This window comes from Acartia tonsa, chromosome 14, assembly GCF_053477335.1.
Source record: "Acartia tonsa isolate MP-2025a chromosome 14, ASM5347733v1, whole genome shotgun sequence".
Taxonomy (NCBI): domain Eukaryota; kingdom Metazoa; phylum Arthropoda; class Copepoda; order Calanoida; family Acartiidae; genus Acartia; species Acartia tonsa.
The window spans coordinates 36,860,133-36,872,558 of record NC_137273.1 but is presented as its reverse complement, the minus strand read 5'-3'; the positions used below and the strand labels follow the sequence as shown (position 1 = coordinate 36,872,558).

The following is a 12,426-nucleotide window of genomic DNA, read 5'->3' as shown; positions in this document are numbered from 1 at the left end:
GATAACAGCAAATATGATCAAAGATATTAAACATACATTTATATAGAACAATGTCACAAATTATTTTGAATCTTAGGTATTACCATAAAATACAGTTGACAACTGAAAAAGTTTGAAAAAAAAGATTAAAACATTAGTTTTTTTTATGTAAAAAAGGAGGAGTAGGGAATAAATCTTGGCCTTGTTTGAGTTATGGGGCGGGGCATAGTTTTTATTGAAGGAATTTTTTGGATGGTTAGGAAATAGGCGGAGTTTTAGATAGGTGAGTTTGGTTGAAGGCGGAGACAGAAAAAAACTGGGAGGAGATGAAAAAGTGGGAGGAGTGGGGGGGGGGGAGTTGGAAAAAGTTTGTGGATTTGTTTTTGTCCTTGGTTGTGCGTGCAATTGCCTGGGTGGAGATTTGGATTTTGAAATCTGTTAAAAAAATGGGTGGAGTTATTCCTGGGATGGGAAAAATTTTAATCTTTATGATATCCTGCTTTGTTTAGGTTTTAGGATGGAGGAAGAAATGGTGTTCTTTTTAAATAACCAAAAAAGTGAAAAAATGTGTACATTTTTTTGATGAAACATGAAATGAAAACTACATGGTATAAAAATGTTGACTTATTTGAGATTTTTGGAAGTATAATTTGATGATGCAAACAATTGATTTGTGTTTAAGGATAACCTAAATATCAAAGAAGCTTAATCCTTTGAAATGTTAAATGTGTTTTAAAAGGTTTTTTTTATAAAAATTTGCAAATGCACACAGTTAATTTGAGTTTAAAGAAATGTTCAGTAATAAAATATTTTTACAAACTAAATGATGAGGTTTTTTTTTAAGTAGATCTTTGAAACTGCAAACAAATGTTATGTGTTGAAAAAGAAATTTGTTGAAAAGATGGGTCTTGTTTAAGAAAGAATTTTTTTGTTTGATTAATGATTGAATGTTTGTTGGGTGAAGCAAATTACACAATTTTATTGAGAGCAGAATCAAAAGACCTAATCAAAAGTTTTTCTCTAGCTAGGCGTATCCAGGGGTCTGTGCTTCTTATTTTCTCTATTGGGACAATTTCTAAGTCCTGTAGATTGTGTCCTTGGGCCTTGAAATGACTTCCAACTGTAGTTGATCCAGTTCTGACAGCATGGCTGTGCTCGTTGAAACAACTGGAGATCATTATACATTGAACCTACATGTAGGAATTGTGGGTTTATAGATTTTACAGGCTATTGCCTTTTTCGTTTTTGACTTTTATAATACATCTTGTTGATATATGACTAAGTTAAAAAAATGGATTTTTGGGGGGAGGGGGGTCAATTTTCATCCACGGGCGATTTCTCTTGTGGTGATGGTGGTACCCACAAATATTTATAAGCCTTCCAAGGACTTTCGGTACAGGCAGACATATTTTAACTTTTTAAAAAAATATTTAGTTATTTCTTTCCGCGGCTTTAAAATGAACACAAACCACATTTTTTTAGCCCTGAGATGCCCAAAGCACGAGCTAAAAAAAGTGGTTTTAATCTTATGATTTACATTTTTATATTTGTAGAAACCTGGATATAATATGATGCAAGACATAATTTTTTCGTTCGGTTGAGAAGCGGTTCAAATCCAGCGAATATTAATCAGTTACGAATGAATACGAGAAAAAAAAGTTTACCTCTTTCTCATTAAGACCTCTAGGAGGATCAACCACAAAGAATAAAATTAAAATCACAGCTAAGAAGTTTAAACCTAAAATATACTTGGTTATATACTTCATTAATTAATATATTGTTTCAAATTTTTCTTATTCGTTTGGTTGATTCTAAATAATTATAACTTTAATATGAAGAGTGAAGAAAAAATTGCCTAGATTTTTGAATTTTAATTGCGAGGCTTGAGTTAATAGTAGAAAAAAAGTTAGGCATATCGTTAGAACCGCTATAAGCTTTAGTTTTTGGAAACATAAAAGCTTTTTTTCTACTATTAACACAAGACGCGCAATTTGAATATTAGAAATAAACGCTTTTTTTAAACACTTTTTTGAGGAAGGGTAATATGTTTGCTGCATCGTGTAGAAGTATGTACAAAAATATAATGTCCATTGTCTTATCCCTTAAGATCCCTGTACAATGAGATATATAAGATGGAAAGAATTTTATTGTTAGAGGTAGATTTGAAATATGCATTAAATTTTAAGGATTTTTTTTAAAAAAATTTGTTTTTTGTATAATTCTTTATCTAAAAGAGCAAATACAATTTAAGTTAATCATCATTCCACCGCAGGTAGTTTTCAATCCACCTATCACGGATATCAAAATCAACCAATCACAGACGTCAAAATTAATTAACTTAAATTGTATTTCCGCTTTTAGATAAAGCATTATACAAAAAACGAATTTTATAAAAAAAGAATCCTTAAAATTTGATGCAGATTTTAAATCTACCTCTAACATTAAAATTCTTTTCAACCTAAATATCTTTTTGTACAATACCTGAGATTTAACTTACCGGGAGTAATTCTAAGGCCATTATGCCAATCTTCAGGCGCTCTTCCTACTACATAACTAAAATATTTACAATATATTTTAGTGCATTTAACTACAAAAAATAACTTGAGAATAACCTAATACAAGTTTCTCCAGAACTTTTAATAAAAAAACTGTAAAAAAAAGAATGATAATATCCATTGAAGGGAAGCTAACAGCCCGGAAAGTCAAACAAACAAACATAAACAAATCTATTGTAAACTTATTTGGTAGTTTAAATAAAGTTCTATATGAATCAATGTCAAAATTATTCAATTTGCATGGATATACTTATATTTCTAAATTTGATTATATAAAAACTTCGATCAAATTATTATACCCAATGGTCCTCGGAATCCAATTCCAAAATCAAGACAAAAGGATGCATTTATTATATCAAGTATTGATTTTAAAAAGCCTAAAAGTCAACACGTGCTGATTTTCTGGTATTGATTTTAGAGTTCCTGGGCTTTCTAATTTGTAACTATCTATTACAGTAATCATCATTCTTTATAGGACAATTCTAACATGCGTAGATTATCGATAAGAGCTACCAATTACGAACCAACCCTAAATGTAAAAAAAAATCTGGCTAAAAAAACCCTAAAATTAAGATATTTACTTACCCCAAGCCACTACCAAATGGAATTGCAAGGTAAAACAAACCAAGAACTAAACTCCTAAATATTATATTAATTTATATCAGACATCACAAGGACGTGAAAGTTTCATTAATTTTAAAAACATTACCACATTATAGGACGAAAAGAATTTCAATAAGTTTTCTCTTTTTACTATCTACTTTTCATATAGTAGAATTAACAACTTTAATTTGATTAATTGATTAACCATAGTTTTATAAATGTTTCTCAAACGTCATGTTTAATCAAGCACATTACGACTTGACAGGTTGTCTCATATTATGATTGTGATTTTTTTAGTATTCTTAATATTTGATATCTTGAACTAAAAAAATAGACATTTTTCTAATTATGAAATTTTTACAAACCTAGTTTCTTCATTAAAAAGATCTCCAAGTACTGTTGGGGCAATGGTGGTAAAAGCTGACTCACCTTAATTTTTATAATCATAAGTTAGTATTTCTGAAAATGAGGAATCTTCAGTCGACTATAATAAAGAATATGGCAGCAGATTATTTTTCTGCTGGAGGCACAGACAACTCTTTGCAGTATATCCAGGCACTTAATACCGTTTTAGGCTGAGATTCGAACTCAACACTTTTCAGAAGACGAGCGGCTGCATTTTCAGAGTTTAAAAATATAACTTTTTATATATCTTTACCGACAGCAATAAGAGCTCTGAGAGTAAGGAATGGCCAGTAGGATGTCATGAAGCTGGCAGACAGAGAAGTTCCTCCCCACACCAATACACCTGAAATATAAAAAAAATTTCAAAATATCGCCCATAGAAAGGTGACAAAACTAGCTTAGAATTTCGAACCCTATTTATAAAAAACCATTTGAAAAGATTTGTCTAATGTAGTAGATGATGAAATTTGTAGCTAACAAATATCTGAAAGCAGGGATCTGTCTATTGTCCCTTACCTCACTATTTTTACTACTTTGACAAAAGGTGCAACCAGTAAAAATACAAAATGAAATTTAAATATACCCACAGTTTTATAATCACGCTCTCTTATTCGTTGTCCAAACTTTTAAACAAATACAGAATTGGTAATATCGATTAACATAAATGGGGATCTACATTAATTCATCGTCCATAGTCTTGTCCTCTATAAAATCTGTAAACCTGCAGCCATGATGTATTTTCTAGAGTATCTGTCCCCAAGGTATCCAAAGATTGGTGCAACCTAGAAAAATATTTAATGAAGAACCTATGCTTTCTCTTAGAGTGCATATCGAGCAATAAACCCCACCCCCTTAATTTTCAAGTAAATTGAAAATAAGAGATGGGGTCTTTTTCTCCTATGCCTAACCCTTGCGGGAGCCCTATACCTGCATTGTCATCAACCCAGTACCTAGATAACCTAACCTAACCTGGCATAAAGTAAACAAAAGAAAAATCAAGTAATTTAAGGGAAACTGCTTAAAAAAAATATATAACTTGCATGTCACAAAAATGAACAAAAATGATTGTATTGCATATTTTTATTTTTTTCTTTATTTGCCTAATCATCATATTGTTTAAGTTGTGTGTAAACAAGGATGACAATATCCATTTAAGGCAAAGCTCGACAAAGAAGAAAGTAATCAAACAAATTAAAATTAACAAATATAGATTTGCGCTTCTTTTTATATTTGTGGAAAAAAGTAAAAATCTTCAAAATGTTTAAAATCTTTATAACAAAGTAAAGGATATCTGTGTGTACCGAAGGATCTCGCTAACCGCTGAACTGATATGGTTCTCCTTTCGAGGCATCACCATTCTCCCAAGAATATCGCCAAAAATAAAAAAAAAATATCGATAAAGCGCGATTGAAAAAAAAACTTTTTTTTGTTTCCCTAGAGGCCTCTAGGGGCGTAGCCTCTAGTAATATAATAATCCAAGATCTCTAATAATAAAGTACAAATTTAATTTTGGTATGTTATTATAGAGATGCTTCGCTTATGACGCAATGTCTCATTGTCCAAGGAATCGGAAAATTTATACCAAATAAAGAGTGAAATGCAGGTCCGACGTTAAGACGTACACAGCCTACATAAATAAAATTTTCGCTTTTAAAAAACCTGATAATAAGTACAAAATTAAATATATAAAACAAATGTTGAATTTAACTTGTATTTGTTTAAATCATTTTTAAAAGCAAAGCTGTTTGGTATCTTTGATCAGGCCGTTCATAAAGTATATGTAGATATTTTGCAATTTAGGTATGTTAAAATAGTTCTATCGATTTGAAACATTGAAAGATGATTCATGTAACTGAAAGGTATCATGTTGAATGTTTAAATGATGTAATCATCATTTTGCCTTTATTTTTGGAAGGATGTTTCCTAGAAAATTTATGAACTACATAATAAGCAAAGCAACTCTATATCTATAACCCAGTGTACTAAGTAATTTCACAGTTTTTCAGCTTTAATAGTTATTTCTTGCATCGTTTTATAAACGGCTTTCCGCGGATATAGAAAGTACACTTATGAGATTAAAACTAGTTTTTTTAGCCCCGAAGTGCCGAAGGCACCGGCTAAAAAAACTGGTTTTAATCTTATGATTGTACATTTCTATATTCGTAGAAAGTTGGGTATAATACGATGCTAGACATAGTTTTTCGTATGGATGAGAACCGGTTCCTATCCACCGGATTCGAATGAAAACGAGAAAAGAATTTCTTTTGACATTAAAAGCACTGTAACACTATATTCATTAAGATTCGTTCAACCGTCTTAGAGCTTTTATCTAATGGATGTTGTCATCCTTGTTTAATTCTCGAAATATAACATTAAACATTAGAGAATCAATTATTCTTTATATAATAAAGTAAAATACATTAAAAACCTTATTAAATTATAAATAAAATTTCCAAATAGACTATCATAACCATAATGTAGCTAAAATATTGTAAAAGAAAAACTTACAACAAAGTACACAAGAACAAAGGCAGTCTGGATAAGTCCCTCCTGAGTTGTACTACAGCGTTCTGGTAGGCATACTTCTTTAGATATACTCTACATAGATAGATAGATAGATAGATAGATAAATAGATAGATAGATAGATAGATAGATAGATAGATAGATAGATAGATAGATAGATAGATAGATAGATAGATAGATAGATAGATAGATAGATTGATAGATAAATGTAAAATGCAATACCTCTAAAACAGCAGAGACTGTATATCTGTCCATGTAATTGATAAGATTAGTGAAGAAAAGTATGCCAAGACATATCATGTTCCGACGGGTGTACCCTTCCCTGAAATATAAAAGTATGAAAAGTATTGCTAGACATACCATGTTCCTACGAGTGTACCCTTCCCTGAAATATAAAAGTATGAAAAGTATGGCTAGACATACCATGTTCCCACGAGTGTACCCTTCCCTGAAATATAAAAGTATGAAAAGTATGGCTAGACATATCATATTCCTACGGGTGTACCCTTCCCTGAAATATATAAGTATGAAAAGTATGGCTAGACATACCATGTACCTACGAGTGTACCCTTCCCTGAAATATAAAAGTATGAAAAGTATGGCTATACATACCATATTCCTACGGGTGTACCCTTCCCTGAAATATAAAGTATGAAAAGTATGCCAAGACATACCATGTTCCTACTAGTGTACCCTTCCCTGAAATATAAAGTATGAAAAGTATGGCTAGACATACCATGTTCCTATGGGTGTACCCTTCCCTGAAATATAAAGTATGAAAAGTATGGCTAGACATACCATGTTCCTACTAGTGTACCCTTCCCTGAAATATAAAGTATGAAAAGTATAGCCAGACATACCATATTCCTACGGGTGTACCCTTCCCTGAAATATAAAGTATGAAAAGTATGGCTAGACATAACATGTTTCTACGAGTGTACCCTTCCCTGAAATATAAAGTATGAAAAGTATGGCTAGACATACCATGTTCCTACTAGTGTACCCTTCCCTGAAATATAAAGTATGAAAAGTATGGCCAGACATATCATATTCCTACGAGTATAACCTTCTTTGAAATATAACCCTTTTCCTGTTTTCTCTAGCCAGGCGTCTGATTTACATTATTGAATTTTTGGGTCCTACTTCAATCGTAGGAGTCCCAAACGTCGGAGTGGACAAACGCAGGAGTCCCGACGTTTGTCCCACTCCGACGTTTGTCCCAAAAATCCTGCGTTTGTCCACTCCGACGTTTGTCCCACTCCTGCGTTTGTCCCAGTCCGACGTTTGGGACTCCTGCGTTTGTCCACTCCGATGTTTTTCCACTCTTACGTTTGGGACTCCTACGTTTGGCGTGGAACCAATTTTGGGTATTATTGGGCCTTTTCATGACTGCTATAACGATGTGCAGACATTACATGTAGGTTCAGCCATTTGGTCTGAGCAGCCTTTAAAGTACTTTGTATCGGTAATGCTTGATTCCGACAACATTTTACAAATTATAATAAAGTAACAGGATGACTGTATGTCTTGTGTGTATGGTTGAACCGAAGGATCTTGCTATCCAATAACTAATAAAAATCGCCTCTAGAAAAATAAATAAAACTTCCCCCCCCCCACCACCAAAAAGAAAAAGTTTAATATTTTTTTTTAACTAAGATTTTTAAAGAAATATAGTTTCTTTTTAAATCTAAAATAAAAATTAGGTTATCGAAATCAACCTCCCCCCTCTTCAAGTGCTCCTAGAGGCCTCTAGGGGGCGTAGCCTCTATCTAATTGTAAATTAATTAACCTTGGATCCTTCATTGTTTGTTTTTCTGTGAAATTCTCTTCTACCGACGTCTTCTTCATTTTTCCACTTTTACAAGTCTAATAATAAAAAAATAATCATTAAAAAAGCCCATTTTTAAAGTAGTAAGGTTTTTTGTCTTCAACTTAAGATATCGATATCTACTGAACCTATTGAGTTCTTCATTTAGAATTTATTTATAGTTTTAGGATATTTAATTCTTATATCTAAGTTTGGTTTAAGCCTACTTTTCTACTTTTCTTATTTCGTTGAATACATATCTACCAAATGCACGGAGCGCAGCCTCTAGTGAATTTAATATCAGCTGAGAGTTTGATGTCATCAATAACATAACAGAAACAGTAGAGAACATAAAAACCCATATACATTTTTAAAATGATAGAATCATCCCATAAGTTTAAATTTGAAAATGGTGATAAGCAATAAACCTACAAGTCAATGATTACGATAAATTTATTTACATTTCTAACTATGATTAACAAGGAAAGTAAAGCATGTGTATTTTTAAGGATTAAAATTGACAACCGCTTTTTATTGCAGAAATATGAACAAAAGGACAGACGGATTGACAGACAAAAGGACAGACGGATATACAGACAGAAGGACATACATAAGGACAGACAAAGGGATAGAAAGAAGGACAGACAGAGGGACAGGCAGAAGGTCATACAGAGGGACAGGCAGAGGGACAGGCAGAGGGACAGACAGAGGGATAGACAAAGGGACAGATATTGGGACAGACAGAGGGACAGACAGTAGGACACACAGAAGGACAGACGACAGACAGAGGGACAGACAGAAGGACAGACAGAAGGACAGACAAAAGAACAGACAGAGGGACATACAGAAGGACAGACAGAAGGACAGACAGAAGGACAGACAGAGGGACAAACAGAGGGACATACAGAAGGACAGACAGAAGGACAGACAGAGGGACAGACAGAGGGACAGACAGAGGGACAGACAGAAGGACAGACAGAAGGACAGACACAAGGACAGACACAAGAACAGACAGAAGGACAGACATAGGGACAGACAGAGGGACAGACAGCGGGACAGTCAGAGAGATAGACTGAGGGACAGAGAGAGACAGACAGATAGACAGACAAAGAGATAAAAAGAGGGACAGTCAAAGGGACAGACAGAAGGACAGATAGAGGGACAGATAGAGGGACAGATAGAGGGACAGACAGAGGGACAGACAGAGGGACAGACAGAGGGACAGACAGAGGGACAGACAGAGGGACAGTCAGAGCGACAGACAGATGGACAGACAGAGGGACATACAGAAGGATAGAAAGAAGGACTGACAGAAACAAACACAAGGCTTTGATATTAAAAAAACAGAGAAAGAAAACATTGAAGTATATGACGTAATAGAAAATGACTTTATATTTGTTGAAGTATAACTTCATTTGAATTTTTGAAAGCTCATATTACACACAGAAAACAATAATATAATACAATGAACTCAAGATAGGAAAATTAATATCAGGGCTCGGCAGCCGCATATCACCCATAATGGATTTAAAAATCAGCAAGATGACTAAACCTGCAGGGATCTTAGGTTAGGTATGATAAACATAATTATCCCTATTGCAGTTGGAAATTAAGTTTAATAGTAGTTTGGACCAGTGCAGTGTACCCAAAGTTTAAGAGCCATAAAATAAAAAAACTTGGTTTGCAAGTATAACTTAAAGTCAAATGCGATTCATGTATTTTCAGTTTGGATCAGATTCGGGTTTTTATAATATTCTTATTATAAAATAATTGTCGACTTTATCAGGGATTTAAAGGGATAAGACAATAGCCGATTAAATGATGTACAACCCAAATGATGATGCACCAAATTATTTCTTCTGTAGATTAAAATCAGTGGTTGAAAGTTTACACATTGACATTCAACTTGATAAACCAACCAATCTAAAAACACTAAAGTTGTTAAACCAACGAATAAAAAAATGTTAAAATAAAACTTTGGGGACTAGTGTAAAAAAAATCAGTCTATTGTCCCCTCCCTCTTTGCGACTATATGGCAAAAAAAGGGATAAAGGCTGACAACTTGACTACATAGCTATGTTGATATATTAACTGCACAAAATAAAGATACAGGTGAATCACGGATTAAAAATCACAAATTAACTTGATAACTGAATTAAAAAGATAATGCCATGCCATGTATATATTGTGAGGTGTATTAAACAGCTAGTTAAACTTGGGAAATTTATAACTGATAACAATTGTTTATCGCAAATTAAAAAAAAATACTATTAAAAAGTATAAAGGAGAAATAAAAAGATTATCTTTATTTTAAGAAGGAGAATGTAATAAACATAACATATCCTTTAAAATCACGATTTAATTGAAAACTTTTTAATATTCCAAGATGCAGTATGGTGGCAAAATAGCCTAAAACCATCCCTTATTCCCAGACTTCATTTAAAGCTTCCTAGTAACGAGAAACCAATCGGTTCAGTGGTTAACAAAATCGTAATGGACATACAATAGTTCTTACTAAAAACTAACGGGTGCACCTTCAGCTTCTAGGGGATATTTTGATTTAATAGGGATGGGGGCATGAGAAAAAAAGTCTAAAACCATATTCACAATAAAAAAAAATGGCCGAAAACAATCCCCTTACCAATGTGATGCTTTCCTAAAATGTAAAACTCAATCGTTTCATTGGTTGTGAAAAACCAAAAAAATGATTATTTATATAATCCGTATAATAAAGTTTATTTGTTTTTCTGTTTGTACTGAAGGATATCGCTAACCGCTGAACCCATCGGGTTCTCCTTAACAGGCCATAGGAAGGTTTATAACTATTTTGGGGGAGGGTACCACGACCCTCCTAGAAAACAACTCTAGAAAAAATTAACCCCCCCAAAAAAATTTTTTTTTAAACAACTAAAAAAAAAAAGATGGGGTTGGTTTAATGTTGACTGTAGTCTTAAGTTAATATGATAAGAGCCAAACATATTTAGTTATTGCCCCTGTATATTTAAGAACGAAGTGATTTCACCTTATCTTTAAATTTGTTTATTGACTATTTTTTAGATTTTCAAAAGCCAGGCTACTCTATAATTCAAGTTGTCTGTCCGTTAGTCCGTCCGTAACGCTATGAGGGAAATCTAAATTTCTCAGCTGCTATTTAAGATAGAAAACTGAAGGTATAGAGTCCCAGTAACAATGACTTTTAGTAAATCTTATTCTTGCTCCGTCAGACTGTCGGTCATGCTTTAAAAGACATAAATTCTTATGTCTTAGAGAGGTTTCGTGATTTTTTTTACCTACGATTAATTGCATATTATTTCTTCTTGATTTTATGACAATTGATGCATCTGCTCTATAACTCATTTTGTATGTTTAACCATCAATAATTCTGAACCCAGTATTAGTGTCGGACTGATTATGACGTAACAAAAAAAATTAGCCAATGAGAGGACATTATTGACCAATGGTAAAATTCATAGTCGCCTCTCATTGGCTAATTTTTTTTGTTACGTCATAATCAGTCCGACACTAATACTGGGTTCATAATTCTTTTTGCTTGGCTACCTTTTAATACTGTCATATCTTATTTAACCTTTTGAAATACTTAAGTCACCTGTTTTATTATTTCTTATTTTACAAAACTACCAGCTGTGCCCCTAGCATGTAGAGGCTCATTTTGGTATATGGATGGGCAGAAAAATAGCCTAAAATTATCTCAGGACCTATAAAAAGCTTGGACGTAAAGGAGAACAATATAGGTTCAGTGGTTAGGAGATACTTACTACAGACAAAAAAGCTTATTACTTTACGAAATAGGTTAGGAATTGTGTAATCCCCGGTTGGTTTTAGGCTATTTCATTTTTAAGTTTAAATCTTAAGATGGTTTTTGACTATTTTATATTTCCCTCTCTTTTTGAATACAGAGCCCCAAGATGCTATGGGCGCAGCTGATAATTTTAATATAACAGCGATAGGATAACTTTGAGTCTTAAGATCTCAATAACCGCAATAAATATTGGTATGTCTGTTATGTAGAATATAGGTCTCATAAACCTAACCAATCGTTTCAATTAATATTTACATTGGTCCAAGGAAGCTAAGGTTCAGGATTATTTTAAGAAATTGTGTAAAGAGGTAGGTCGACACCCTATTTGGAGACCCTAAATAATAAGTATGAGGGAGAGGGTCAAAGCAACAGATGTATAGTATAGATGTATATACAGATAACTACCTGTCCCCCTCTTTAAAGAACCTTTTACTTCTGCTAGCAAATCGTTTTCTGCACCTTCGCGGTGTTGATATTCCCGAAACTATTGGTTGATTTTCAAAGACCCAATTGAGAGTCGGTACAAGGTCCTTAGGATCAGGACATGCAGTTATTTGACCAATTAACCCTCTAATGTTTTACTCTAATGTTAAAGCAAAATACTTAGAAAAGAACTAAAATAAGATTTAAACATGTACAAATCGATTGCAGCTTTAAAAAATCTTACCTTTTATCTTATTTGAAGTTAAGAAGATAAAGAATCCAAGATCTTCCTATTAACATATTTTTATCT

General features: G+C 33.0%; 1 protein-coding gene across 1 annotated transcript in view; it reads right to left on the bottom strand.

Annotated features, from left to right (window-relative positions):
* The window catches only part of LOC145306458 (protein spinster-like), a 24,242-nt gene extending 11,816 nt beyond the window's left edge, over nucleotides 1-12,426 (bottom strand). The window contains exons 1-10 of the mRNA XM_080148556.1: nucleotides 12,361-12,426; nucleotides 7,856-7,932; nucleotides 6,289-6,388; nucleotides 6,051-6,140; nucleotides 4,264-4,324; nucleotides 3,796-3,885; nucleotides 3,503-3,566; nucleotides 3,120-3,173; nucleotides 2,477-2,532; nucleotides 1,644-1,717 (exon numbers count right to left, since the gene is read on the bottom strand). Of these exons, the coding sequence (XP_080004682.1) occupies nucleotides 1,644-1,717; nucleotides 2,477-2,532; nucleotides 3,120-3,173; nucleotides 3,503-3,566; nucleotides 3,796-3,885; nucleotides 4,264-4,324; nucleotides 6,051-6,140; nucleotides 6,289-6,388; nucleotides 7,856-7,914 (648 nt within the window). The 5' untranslated portion in view covers nucleotides 7,915-7,932; nucleotides 12,361-12,426. The remainder of the gene's footprint in view (nucleotides 1-1,643; nucleotides 1,718-2,476; nucleotides 2,533-3,119; nucleotides 3,174-3,502; nucleotides 3,567-3,795; nucleotides 3,886-4,263; nucleotides 4,325-6,050; nucleotides 6,141-6,288; nucleotides 6,389-7,855; nucleotides 7,933-12,360) is intronic.